The sequence below is a fragment of the Oncorhynchus nerka genome, linkage group LG24 (genome assembly GCF_034236695.1).
Source record: "Oncorhynchus nerka isolate Pitt River linkage group LG24, Oner_Uvic_2.0, whole genome shotgun sequence".
In the NCBI taxonomy this organism is placed as follows: Eukaryota; Metazoa; Chordata; class Actinopteri; order Salmoniformes; family Salmonidae; genus Oncorhynchus; species Oncorhynchus nerka.
Window position 1 is genome coordinate 31734424 of NC_088419.1, and position 13585 is coordinate 31748008.

Sequence of the window (13585 nt, forward strand, 5' to 3'; positions counted from 1 at the left end):
CTTGCTTGCTGTGGTGATAATCCTTCTCAGCATATATCTGGCATTGCCAAATAATACAAAAAGTTAAGATGCTCTCAATGAAAGATTTCTAAAACCGAGTTCGTGTAGTACAGTGACTGTCTTTGTAGATCAGGTCTGTACATTTACTCCACTGAAGCTTATTGTCCAAGAGGACACCCTGATATTTGTTTTCTTCTACGATCTCTGTTCTGACCACTGATAGATGTTGCAGAAGTAGGTGTTGTGCATAGACTTCAGGGAGTGTACATCTTTTTGGTATTGAGGACCAAGTGTGATTTGTCACACCACTCTACAAAGGTCAATTAGGACCGGGCCATGGTGTTCCTCGTCATGCAACAGGCTGATCAAGGCAGTGTCATCAGCGAACTTAACGAGGTGTCGGTCAGGATGGGAACTAGTACAACTATTAGTGTACAGGAGTGTGGACAAAACACAACCCTGAGGAGAGCCTGTGTTGGTGGTGTGTTTGTCTGAAATGTGGGGACCTACTTTGACCCGCTGTGGCTCATGAAGTCCAACAGCCACAAAACCAGACCCCTATCAAAGGAGAGAAGTCCCTCAGGAGTCTCTGTGCCAGAATGTAAGGCTGGATTGTGTGTAAGGCTGAAGAAAAGCCAACCGAACCCTGACATGGGATTTGGCACCTTCTAGATGTCTATAGACCATGTTGAGAGTAAGAATTGATCATCAACTCCTCTGCTGGGCAACGTCTTGAGGAGAAAACATTAGCAATGTTCTAGCCCTCATGTCTCCCAAGGTCAGCATTGTTTTTTTCCCCCCTTGCCTATGTGGGACACACTAGCCATGGATTTAATCTGTTGAGTTTCCTGAGGAGTGGGTCCTCTCCACCCTTTCTTTATATGCCTCCTTGTCCACCAGTATCTGTCTTTTGAGCTCACATTGTACATCTCTTCAAGCCTGTCAATTACCCTCGGTATAAACTGCCTTCCTATTAAGTAGTGATTTTTTAAAAATATTTTTGATACCAAAGGCTTATTGCGGGGACTCAAACAAGTCACCTTTCGGTGAAATTCGCCGTTTTAAAGCCAAACAATGTGACCTACGTGATTGTAGTGTAGATCCGATGAGAAGTTTTTGGCGGGCTATGGATGACTGCTAGCTGTATGCAAACGAGTGATTTGCATTTGGAGCAATACTGGCAGTATCCAAGGCTCAGCCAATCGTCCACATAACAGAATGCAGCACGTGACTGAAGAGAAGAGACAGCCAATGTGCTAATTACAGCATCAGCGCTCGCTCTATAAAGAGCAGGAGAGTGGAAAGGCAGTTTGCCAGTTAATTTACAGCAGCGTGTCCCCTGAACGATAATGAAGGGGTAGGTGAGAAGCCTGACCACGGAGAAGGGGATGAAGTATACTTCATGAGCTGTAACTGAAAAATTTGAGCTGAGGGAGAAAGTGTGATGGAACAATTATTGTTAGCATTAAATATCTTGCAAGCTGGATCATTCTTCCTTGGCTAGCCAGAAAAATGTTGAGCAAAATCAGCCAACTAAACTGATCAAATAATTGAGTTTATGGTGTGGAAAATGAGCTGGCTAATAAAATCAGACAGCGAATGTTAGCTAGCTAATGTTACAACATATAAGCAACTGATACGCAAACGTTAATAACCTAACCAATTCACTATGGTATTAACTGGTAACGTTGCTGTTCCTCAAGTTGTAACTCGTTAGTTTGGACACTGGCAATCCGTGTGAAATGTTAATAACAAGCTAGTGAACTAACAGTAATATTTTCCCTCTACCTTATGTGGTTAATTTTCAGAATGAGAGAATTAGGTGATTTCTTTCAAGGAAAAATTATTTCACCTTTATTTAATCAGGTAGGCTAGTTGAGAACAAGTTCTCATTTACAACTGCGACCTGGCCAAAATAAAGCACAGCAGTTCGACACATACAACAACAGTTACACATGGAATAAACAAACATACAGTAGAACAAAAGAAAACCGTCATTACAGTGAGTGTAAATCATGTAAGAAAAGGGAGTCAAGGCAATAAATAGGCCATGGTGGCGAAGTAATTAAAATATACCAATTAGACACTGGAATGGTAGATGTCCAGAGGATGAATGTGCAAGTAGAGATACTGGGGTGCAAAGGAGCAAGATAAATAAATACAGTATGGGGATGAGGTAGTTGGATGGGCTGTTTACAAATGGGCTATGTGCAGTGATATGTGAGCAGCTCTGACAGCTGGTGCTTGAAAGCTAGTGAGGGGGATATGGGTCTCCAGCTTCAGTGACCTTTGCAGTTCGTTCCAGTCATTGGCAGCTGAGAACTGGAAGGAAAGGCGACCAAAGGAGGAATTGGCTTTGCGGGTGACCAGTGAGATATACCTGCTGGAGTGCGTGCTACGGGTGGGTGCTGCTATGGTGACCAGTGAGCTGAGATAAGGCGGGGCTTTACATAACAGACTTGTAGATGACCTGGAGCCAGTGGGTTTGGCGACGAGTATGAAGCGATGGCCAGCCAACGAGAGGGTACAGGTCGTCGTAGTGGTGGGTAATATGGGGCGTTGTTGACAAAACGGATGGCACTGTGATAGACTGCATCCAATTTGTTGAGTAGTGTTTGAGGAATTGCATGTTAAACAAGTGGAGCTGGCACTGGCTTAAACTGGATGCCGCTATAGAGGTTAAAGGAACAACACACGCTTTCCCACTTTCTCAATTCAGTGGATTAAAAGGGGTATGCCAGGTGTACGCTCTGCCTGAAAGGTCAATTATGCCAACAAAGTTTATCATGCTCTGCTGGCACATTGTGGAACAGATGTCCACATTCAGACGGTGTACAATGTAATAATATGCAGTGTAGCCCAAAGATATTGATTTAGCTGAAATTGACAGTAAGACGTACGAGGGGGGATTATTGCATTTTACTTGGTGAATGCAATTTTTGCACAAATGTAGCCTTGTGCACTTGATCGATGTCTACTATAGTGGCCACTATAATAGAGCAAAAATAAAATGCCTGTTTCATATTTCTACTAAAGGTATTTTTTTCCCCAAGTGCAATATTTGTGTGTGGTCACAAGTGTTCTATTATAAAGGCTGTCATGGCTGCAATATTAGTGTATTTTTTCCTCAAGACTTCATTTGTCATTTGCAGTAAAGTCTAGGCAACAATTAACATTGGATTGCTTTCTTTACATTTTTTAGCTGTGAGTCAGGTTCACATTAACCACTTTTACAGAGAATGATCATGTTGATAATTTTCTTTGTTTAATTAGTGAACCTGCATTTCCTCCTAGCAGTTTTTTTTTGCATGTTTCAGTGAAGAAAAAAGGTGTCACCTTTTTTGGGCCCTCAACAGTTTGCTTCCCTGTTATTGTTAGGTTTTAGCAGGCACAACTGACTCAACACAGAATTTTACAACATCTGAGTTCATTAAGATCGGAGCTGCTGTCCTCGTACCTCCCACAGAGTACAGTCAAAACATCCTTGGAGACGAGTGATACTATGGTTCCATACCTGGACAGTTTCTCCAGTAGGTTGGCAAGAGGTAGACAACATTGTGGTCCAATGTCCCCAGGGGGTGTCTGGTGGTGGCAGAGAAAGCACTTGGTATTGTCCGATAGCACAAATCGAGTCTTATTTTTCCTAGTGTGACATTTCACATATTGGTGGTACATGCAAAGTACAGTTTTTAAAATCCCCTAAAATAAATGTCGGCGCGTCGGGTGAGATGGATTCCAGTTTCTGTGACAGGTTATTGATCAGCAAGATGGCGGGTAAGGGAAGATTGTTTAAATCTTTCTGATTCCCCCACGTTTGGGTTTGTAATCCACTCGCAGGCAATCCGGGATTAGATGGGCCATTGGAATATCCATCGTGTTTGAATTGCATTGTAGTAGAAACTCTCTGCTGTATTGGATTCCGCTGCCAGCGGCGTTTTCATAATTTAGTCCGTTATTGTACATACCTGCTACAATCAACAAGATCCGTCCAGCACACCATCACTGTAAAGCTGTTGTTGAGAGATTGTTTACAAAGTGTACGAATTAAAAACCTAAAACGCCACACCCACTGTGGGATGCAACAGAGCCGTGCCCCCGTCACTCTACAAGGTGGTTGAAAGTGTTACGCAGGTGCTGGCCCATGTTGACTCCATTGCTTTCAACTGTTGTCAAGTTGGCTGGATGTCCTTTGGGTGGTGGACCATTCTTGATACACACAGGAAACTGTTGAGTGTGAAAAACCCAGGAGCATTGCAGTTGTTGACACACTCAAACCGGTGTGCCTGGCACCTACTACCATACCCCGTTCAAATGCACTTTTATTTTGGCCATTCACCCTCTGAATTTGCACACAAACACAATCCATGTCTCAATTGTCTTGTTTCATATGCTTAATCTACACTGATTTGAAGTGGGTTTAACAAGTGACAGCTTGCACCTGTTCAGTCTGTCATGAAAACAGCAGGTGTTCCTAATGTTTTGTAGACTATGCATATGGCCAATATAAGGGCTGTTATTGCATGACGCAGAGTGCCTGGATACAGCCATTAGCCGTGGTATATTGTCCATAAACCACAGTGGTGCCTTTTTGCTATTAACTGCTTACCACCATAATTAGAACAAGTCAAACCCCTTTCTGATATACCGTGACCCAAACTACCCGGTTTGATATACAATACCTGTCAAAAGTTTGGACACCTGTTTTCTTAATCAAATTTTATTGCTCACAAGGTTAGCAGATGTTATTGCCAGTGTAGCAAAATGCTTGTTCTTCTAGTTCTGACAGTGCAGCGATATCTAACAATTCCACAAATACCTAATACATGAGCAATGTCAGAGTGGCTTAGGCTAAGATGCAATAGTATAGAATACAGCATATACATATGAGATCAGTAATGCAAGATATGTAAACATTATTAAAGTGGCCAATGATTAAGTCTATGTAGGCAGCAGCCTCTGCTAGTGATGTTTAACAGTTTGATGTCCTTGAGAGAGAGAAGCTGTTCTTCAGTCTCTTGGTCCCAGCTTTGATGCACCTGTACTGACCTCGCCTTCTGGATGGTAGCGGGGTGAACAGGCAGTGGCTCGGGTGGTTGTCCTTGATGATGTTTTTGGCCTTCCTGTGACATTGGGTGCTGTAGGTGTCCTGGGGGGCAGGTAGTTTGCCCCCTGCTATCCTCAAAGATGAGAAAAGAACATGTTTGCCTTGTCTGGCAGCAAGACTGTGGTGTCAGGGACGTGGCTGGCTGTCCTTTTGTAGTCAGTGATTGTCTGTAGACCCTGCCACATGCGTCTCATGTCTGAGCCGTTGAATTGCTACTCCTTTGTCTCGATATTGACGTTTTCCCTATTTGATTGCCTTGCGGAGGGAATGACTGCCATATTTCCCATCACCTTGCCATGGTTAAATGCAGTGGTTCGTGCTTTCATTTTTGCACGAATGCTGCCGTCTATCCATGTTTTCTGGTTAGGGTAGGTTATAATAGTCACTGTGGGTACAACATCTCCTATACACTTCTTGATAAACTCAGTGACCGCCTCGGTGTACACGTCCATATTATTCTCAGAAGCTACCCAGAACATATCCCAGTCCGCATGATCAAAACAATCTTGAAGGGTGGATTCTGATTTGTCAGACCAGCGTTGAATAATCTTTTTCACGGGTACTTCCTGCTTTGAGTTTCTGCCTATAGGAAGGGAGGGGCAACTTTGCCGGAAGGAGGGTGGGGGAGGGTCTTGTATGCATCCCGGAAGTTAGAGTAACTATGGTCCAGTTTTTTTCCAGCGTGAGTGCTACAGTCAATGTTGGTAGAATTTAGGGTGCCTTTTCCTAAAATTTGCTTAAAATCTCCAGCTACAATAAATGCTGCATCTAGTTTAGTTTAGTTTATTTTATTTTTACAGGGACAGTGCACATTAATCAACGTTTCAGTAAAAGTGCCGGTTTTAGCCAGCCGGCTAATTTTCAACCGCAGTCCCTGGGCAGGTTATTAAAAACAATTACAATATAGACAATAGCACTTATCTAGGTATATAGTTTGCATAACATCCAGTGAAATTCCTTGAGGGCCGTCGTTGTATCGGCTTAAGGGGAAAGAAATATACACGGCTGTGACTAACTGAAGATAATTCTCTTGGGAGGTAATACAGTCGGCATTTTGAGGAATTCTAGGTCAAGTAAACAAAGACTTGAGTTTCCTGTATGTTATTACAATTACACCATGAAACATACACCCCGCCCTTCTTCACAGAGAGATGTTTATTCCTGTCAGGGTGATGCACCGAGAATCCAGATGGCTGGACCGACTCCCACAGTATATTGTGGTGGAAATTTCCTGTATTACCAAATCACAAGAGAGCAAACCACACATAAGACAGAGTTATCATAAAATCCATCTTTAATTATAGGAGCTCCATCACAACCCTGTGACTCTGATCAATTCAGTGTCTATAAATGAATTCTGAGTGCTTACACATTGCAACTGAGATCCTTTTATAGCAAAAACACATATAGCCAGACAGCATTGGCTATAAATTATCGTTCAGTTTTGGTCTCCTAAACTATGTTCTTATCTCGCTCTTGGTACCACTCCGGACCAACACCAATACCTCACCCAATGGCATATATCGAATACACCCCCTCCTGGACAAGATCACAGAGAGCCAGTGACTGGCACACAGACATTGTGGAGCCAAGAGATAATTTGTTCCCCCTCAATCATCCCTTCACATGGTTCAAAAGATACGTTTACACATGACACATTCAGAGATAAGACCTCTCCCCTCTCTGGGCCCAAGTAACTTTCCCACATAAGCTTGCTATAAAATGAATAAAACATCTTATTTATAAATGTACCTAAAGAATTCTGATTCTGCCACGACAATATCCCAAGAGCCATGTTTCCGTGAAACCGAGTGTACAATCCTTGTCTCTCTGGAAAGCAACCCTTGTTCTGATTTCGTAAACTTTATCTAGGGACTGGACGTTAGCGAGTAATATACTCTGAAGCGGCTGGTGATGTGTGCCTCCTAAGTCTGACTAGGAGACCGCCTCCGGCTTCCTCTTCTCCGGCGGTGTTGTTTTGGGTCGGCCTCGAATCAGTTCAAAGCCCTGGGTGGCGCAAACGAAGGATCCGCTTCAGGGAAGTCATATTACTGGTCGTAGTGCTGGTAAGTTGACGCTGCTCTGATATCCAATAGTTCTTCATGGCTGTATGTACACAAGATTTTCTGGGCTGACAATGTAAGAAATAATACATTAAAAAAATGGTGCAAGGTTTCCCAAGGATGAGAAGCGAAGCAGTTGGTGCCATTTTTTTTCCTTGTAGTGTTGTAGAATAATAGTGAATAGTGAATTTTATTTAAGTAGGCAAGTCAGTTAAGAACAAATTCTTATTTACAATGACAGCCTAGTGTGTTAACTACCTTGTCAGCTTGGGGATTCGATCTAGCAACCTTTGGGTTACTGGCCCAACGCTCTAACCACTAGGCTACCTGCTGCCCAAAATAACACATATGGAAGCATGTAGTAACCCAATTTTTTTTTATTATTATTTTAAAAAAAATTTTTTTATACGAATCAAAATATATTTGACATTCTTCAAAGTAGCCACCCTTTGCCTTGACAGCTTTGCACACTCTTGGCATTCTCTCAACCAGCTTCATGAGTAATGCAATCTTGAAGGAGCTCCCACACACATGCTGAGCACTTGTTGGCTGCTTTTCATTGACTCTGTTTGGGATGAGTTGGGCCGCAATCTCAATTGGTTTGAGGTCGGGTGATTGTGGAGGCCAGGTCATCTGATGCAGCATTCCATCACTCTCCTTTATGGTCAAATAGCCCTTACATAGTTTGGAGATGTGTTTTGGGTCATTGTCCTGTGGGGAAAAACAAATGATTGTCCCACTAAGTGTAAACCAGATGGAATGGCGTATCGCTGCAGAATGCCGTGTTAGCCATGCTGGTTAAGTGTGCCTTGAATTCTAAATAAATCACTGTTAGAAGGAATTGAATTCCTATATGTTTATTACCCAATTCAATTAATACACTCAGCCCATTTCTAAGAATTGTAAGATACTTATTTTCATAAAATGGGCAAGACCAGTCTCAAAATCAAGCAATAGCGTTTATTCTCGAGAGTACTGAACATGATACAATTTACAACAAGTTATAAACTGAAAATTACGTTATGGTTTTAAACTGTCCCGTCCCTCCTCCACTCCGATACAATGGCAGTATAGTTCACAAGCCTTCCTACATCGTCCCCCACCGGTTTAGGTAATTTACGACCAAGCCAAGGTCTCCCTGTGTAGATAAGCAGTCAGTCTGACGATAAGTTCATTAGTTTCTACCAAGGAACAGAGTCTTTGTTCTAATTCTTGATTATAATTACACACCTTATATTCAGTACTAGGATTAAAATAAAATTCATACAGCTATACAGTATTCTGATTTAGTCAGTCCTGATTGAAATGTATACATAATTTAGTCATTATTGATAAAAAATCCCTTAACAATCACCAACCGTGTCACCAGTGAAGCCCCCCCCACACCATCGTACTTCCTCTTCCATGCTTCACCATGGGAACCACACATGTGGAGATCATCCGTTCACCTACTCTGCGTCTCAAAGATACAGCGGTTGGAATCACAAATCTCCAATTTGGACTCATCAGACCAAAGGACAGATTTCCACCGGTCTAATGTCCAATGCGCATGTTTCTTGGGTCAAGCAAGTCTCTATTAGTGTCGTGTTTTCTTTCCAGAAATGTGTCAATGAAGGCCTGGTTAATGCAGTCTCCTGAATAGTTGATGTCTTACTTGAACTCAGTGAAGCATTTATTTGGGCTGCAATCTGAGGTACACTAAACTCTAATGAACTTATCCTCTGCAGCAGAGAACTCTGGGTCTTCCTTTACTGTGGCTGTCCTCATGAGAGCCAGTTTCATCACAGCGCTTGATGGTTTTTGCGACTGCACATAAAGAAATATTCAGAGTTCTTAATGTTTTGCATTGACTGTCCATGTCTTATAGTTATGATGGACTGTCATTTCTCTTTGCTTATTTGAGCTGTTCTTGCCATAATATGGACTTAGCCCTATTTGGTAAAAGGCCATCTTCTGTAAACCACCCCTACCTTGTCAAAACACAACTGATTGGCTCAAACGCATTAAGAAGGAAAGAAATTCCACAAATTAACTTTCAACAAGGCACACCTGTTAATTGAAATGCATTCCAGGTGACTCCCTCATGAAGCTGGTTGAGAGAATTCCAAGATTGTGCAAAGCTGTCAAGGCAAAGGGTGGCTACTTTGAAGAATCTAAAATGTGTCATGACACCTGCAATGACAACAAGCTCAGTACGATGATGCTGTGACACACCGCCCCAGACCGTGCCGGACCCTCCACCTCCAAATCAATCCTGCTCCAGAGTACAGGCCTCGGTATAATGCTCATTCCTTCAACGGTAAACGTGAATCCGACCATCACCAGTCCTGTCTGGTCCAGCGACGGTGGGTTTATGCCCATAGGCGATGGTGATGTCTGGTGAGGACCTACCTTACAACAGGCCTACAAGCCCTCAGGCCAGCCTCTCTCAGCCTATTGCAGACAGTCTGAGCACTGATGGATGGATTGTGCGTTCCTGGTGTAACTCGGGCAGTTATTGTTGCCATCCTGTACCTGTCCCGCAGGTGTGATGTTTGGATGTACCGATCCTGTGCAGGTGTCGTTACACGTTGTCTGCCACTTCGAGGATGATCAGCTGACCGTCCTGTCTCCCTGTAGCGCTGTATTAGGCGTCTCACAGTACGGACATTGCAATTTATTTCCATGGCCACATCTGCAGTCCTCATGCCTCCTTGCAGCATGCCTAAGGCAATTTCACGCAGATCAGCAGGGACCCTGGGTTTTTGGTGTTTATCAGTCAGTTGAAAGGCCTCTCTGACCTTAATTGCCTACTGTCTGTAAGCTGTTGGTGTCTTAACATTTACATTTACATTTAAGTCATTTAGCAGACGCTCTTATCCAGAGCGACTTACAAATTAACGACCTTTCCACAGGTGCATGTTCATGAATTGTTTATGGTTCATTAAAGTATGGGAAACAGTGTTTAAACCCTTTACAATGAAGATCTGTGAAGTTATTTGGATTTTTACCAATTATCTTTGAAAGACAGGGTCCTGAAAAAGGGACATTTCTTTTTTCTGCTGAGTTTAGTATGAAATTGATTCGGGAGAATGTTTTGTACCTGTTTGAATAGAAAGTGTTATTTTTTTAGGGTTATGAGCTCGCCAGGCGTCAATGAGGTTGTAATCAGATAGTATATGTTGGAGAGCCTTGGTTGCTTGTGGATTGTTGGTCTTATTAGATTTGTCCAGATTGGCATTCATGTCTGTCCCAATAACCAGTTGGTGTTCAGTTAATTCCAACAATTATGCTGTTGAGAGGATCATATCAATTGGAGCATACACATTAATAAAGGCACTTTTTTATTTCCATTATGGATCCATTTTTAGGAAAGTGATTATGCTTTCTTGGTCTTTGCCTTTACCAAGGATAGGGAATTTGAGTATGTATCATTGTGATTACACGATTAGTTTTGTTTGTACAAGTGGTTCTCTATTCGGTCTCTTTGGCGCAGGTGTGTTTCTTGGAGCATTGCTATATCAATATGGTTTCTGCGAGAATGTCAAGATTGCTTGAACATTGATAGGAATATTAAGGCCTTTGAAATTCCAGATGGGAATAGCTAGTGTTGCCATTGTTTTTCTAAAATGGAAGTAGTAGCAGCAGTAGCTTCTTTTGGTTAGGCAGTGACCAATGGGTGGGTTTCCCTGTGGGCCATGCTTTTTATTTTACATCAATACTAAAGATGCTAAACAAAATAAGTAAACAATTCAGACCTTTACAAATAAGTTGGCAGACTTGATGAGTAAGGGTGGGTAATGACATAATTATAATATAATTACAAGTTCAATGCTCAGCAATATTGTTCCTTGTACCCAAACATGAGGGGTGTACTCATTTGTCTTATGCCGAGGACAGCATCATAGCAATAGGCTATGCTGCATGACTGACTGTACATGGATAGCACACCTGAATGAGCCAGTCATGGGGTTCCATCTGTCAGCTTGTCCAGTTGTGTATTGGGTTTTATATGCTTCTCAGGGAAGTCTTGACCATCTTTTGGCCGTGCAAATAGCGTTTTGTGTTCAGGAAGATTAATGAGTTTAGCTGGGTGGATGAAGCCGCATCTCAGGCTTAGCTTTCGTAGCTGTAATCTCACTTTGTTGTAGGTCTCCCTCGGTTTTAGCAGTTTGCCACTTAGGTCTGGGTAGATGCTGATCCTCTTACCGGCATAGGTCAGAGCCCCGGAAACCGCTGCAAGGTGAACAATTCGCTGCTTGACTTCAAAGCTGTGGATCCCTACAATCATACAGTGAGAGCCGTTGTGGAGTTGATCCGTGTGGTGCACAATGTTAATGAGTGGCATGGGACCCAGCTTCTCCTGCCCGAACAGAAGGAAGGAAGGAAGTTGTGTTACCTGCTTCCACTCTAGTTTCAAGTCCTGTAACCCCGCACATTACATTTATGAGAATGATTTAAGTGATTCCATTTTCTCTTTTAGGAGATAGATTATCCCTTCCAACTTAGCTGGCGCTGTTTCTAGGTCATGGCGTCTTCTCCAGATTTTCCACTTTGGTTGAATAGGTATCTATTTTAGCAGCGAACACTGCCATTGATTTCAGTTACCGGTTTTTATTGTCGAGGGCAGAGGCAATCTCCTCACCAACAATCTCTCGTATACTAGTGGCCTGCTATTTCTGTTGCCTGGTATTGAGAGCTGCCATGTTTCCACCGTTGAATTGTGGATGGACAAATTCTAGCTGCTGGGGCGTAATAGACTTGGTAGTTATTTCTTGTCACACAATGCATGTCTCCACACCGTAATATGATATTTAGTATTAATAAGTCAGTCAATTCATGGTAATTTGACAAAGAAAGCCACAAAGGCCATGTATTTCAGTGTATGCCAGCTGACTTTTGAGGGATAGATGAATGTGTACTGTGTTGATGCATTTGACCTGTCTGTCCAGGCTTTTAAGTCACTTGATTGATATAGATGAGGCTGGTGGGAAGAGCTATAGGAGTACGGGCTCATAGTATTGGCTATAATGGAATACATGGAGTCAGGTGGTTTCCTATATGTTTGATACGGTTCCATTCCAGCCATTACGATGAGCCCGTCCTCCTATAGCGCCTCCAACCAGCCTCCTCTGATAATGTTTATTCATATTTATCTCAAGCCAAATTATGCTCTTTATTTCACTGATTAACTCTGGTCATCACCAACCTAACAATAGCTTTTTGTTCTGCTGTGTCCCTTTCCATTAGGAGATGAACAGAAGATCCAATATTGGCTCCTTAGTGCTGCAGAGGAGGACAAGACTGCATGTAAGAACAGGCCAATGCCACTTACCAGTGAATAGGGGATTATTTCAATGTAGATCCATACAAAAACACTTGTAGTCCATTTTATTGTCTTCTTCAAAGTAGTTCCCTCCCACACAGTTACCTGAAAGCCAAGTAGGGGGGTGGGAGACAACTAAGTGTAAGTCTGGATTTACACTTAACCAAGCGTTCTCCTTAGCAATATGTCATTGATGCTTGTATAAAGTTATAAATTCTGGCATACATCAAAATATCACAATTCACATGTCAGGCTATTTGTATTTTTTTTATTTTTGGGTTGTGTATTGAAAATGAAAGTTTGAGCTGCAGGGTCAATGACATCCAATTAATTAATAGCACTGGTGATCTCCCAAAAAAAGGAAAAAAACACTGACAGAATTTGGTGTAAAAACTGCTACGAGGGACAAATGTGGTGTGTTTTGGAATATTTATTTCTCGTACAGAATAAAATAGGTTGACTTTTGTACTATGAGGGATAGTAGACTGACTGTTGTTCGTTAGGCCTACTCATCTTGTTGGCTGACAAAGTAGATGTGGACTGTTCTTCCAATATCTTCAATATGCACCTTGGAATTGGATAAGGATACATGCAGTTCCTTGTCTGTCATCACTAGTAGCCTGTGAGAAAGACCCGATCACTTTGACGGAGAGCCGTGAGAGGTGATTCGGAGCACTCAGGGAGAAGGGCACAACGGCCGCTGACCGCAAACGGCATGGATTTTTTTTTTTGGGGGGGGGGAGGGGGGGGAGTGTGCATTACGGCCACACAAAGGGGATGCCACCGTGAAATTATAGGCATTATCAAGTGCTTGTCAAATTGTGAATGAGTAACTGATGTAGTGTGTTCAGCCTGCACAAAAAAACTAAGCAGAGCTCATGCCTTTCCAGCAACTTTTTTCCCAATCATTCAGGTCATATCATGCCGCCTTACAATGTATTAAAAATCAAAACATAAAGCCCAGCGTTTGTAGAACTAAAGTTAGATTAATACCTCTAAATTAAGCGAAAAGGAATTCCTATTTCTTTGTTAACCACTCAACACTTAGTCCATGTGCACACTCCCTCAAATCATTTGGAAAAAATATCCTTTCCATTTCATTCAACTTTGTTC

General features: G+C 42.3%; 1 protein-coding gene across 5 annotated transcripts in view; it reads left to right on the forward strand.

Annotated features, from left to right (window-relative positions):
• The window catches only part of LOC115107858 (snRNA-activating protein complex subunit 1-like), a 29736-nt gene that overhangs the window by 15455 nt on the left and 696 nt on the right, over positions 1-13585 (forward strand). For all 5 annotated transcript variants that reach the window (XM_029631555.2, XM_029631554.2, XM_029631556.2 and 2 more), the window contains one exon: positions 12397-12456. In XM_029631555.2, coding sequence (XP_029487415.1) covers positions 12397-12456 — 60 coding nt within the window. The remainder of the gene's footprint in view (positions 1-12396; positions 12457-13585) is intronic.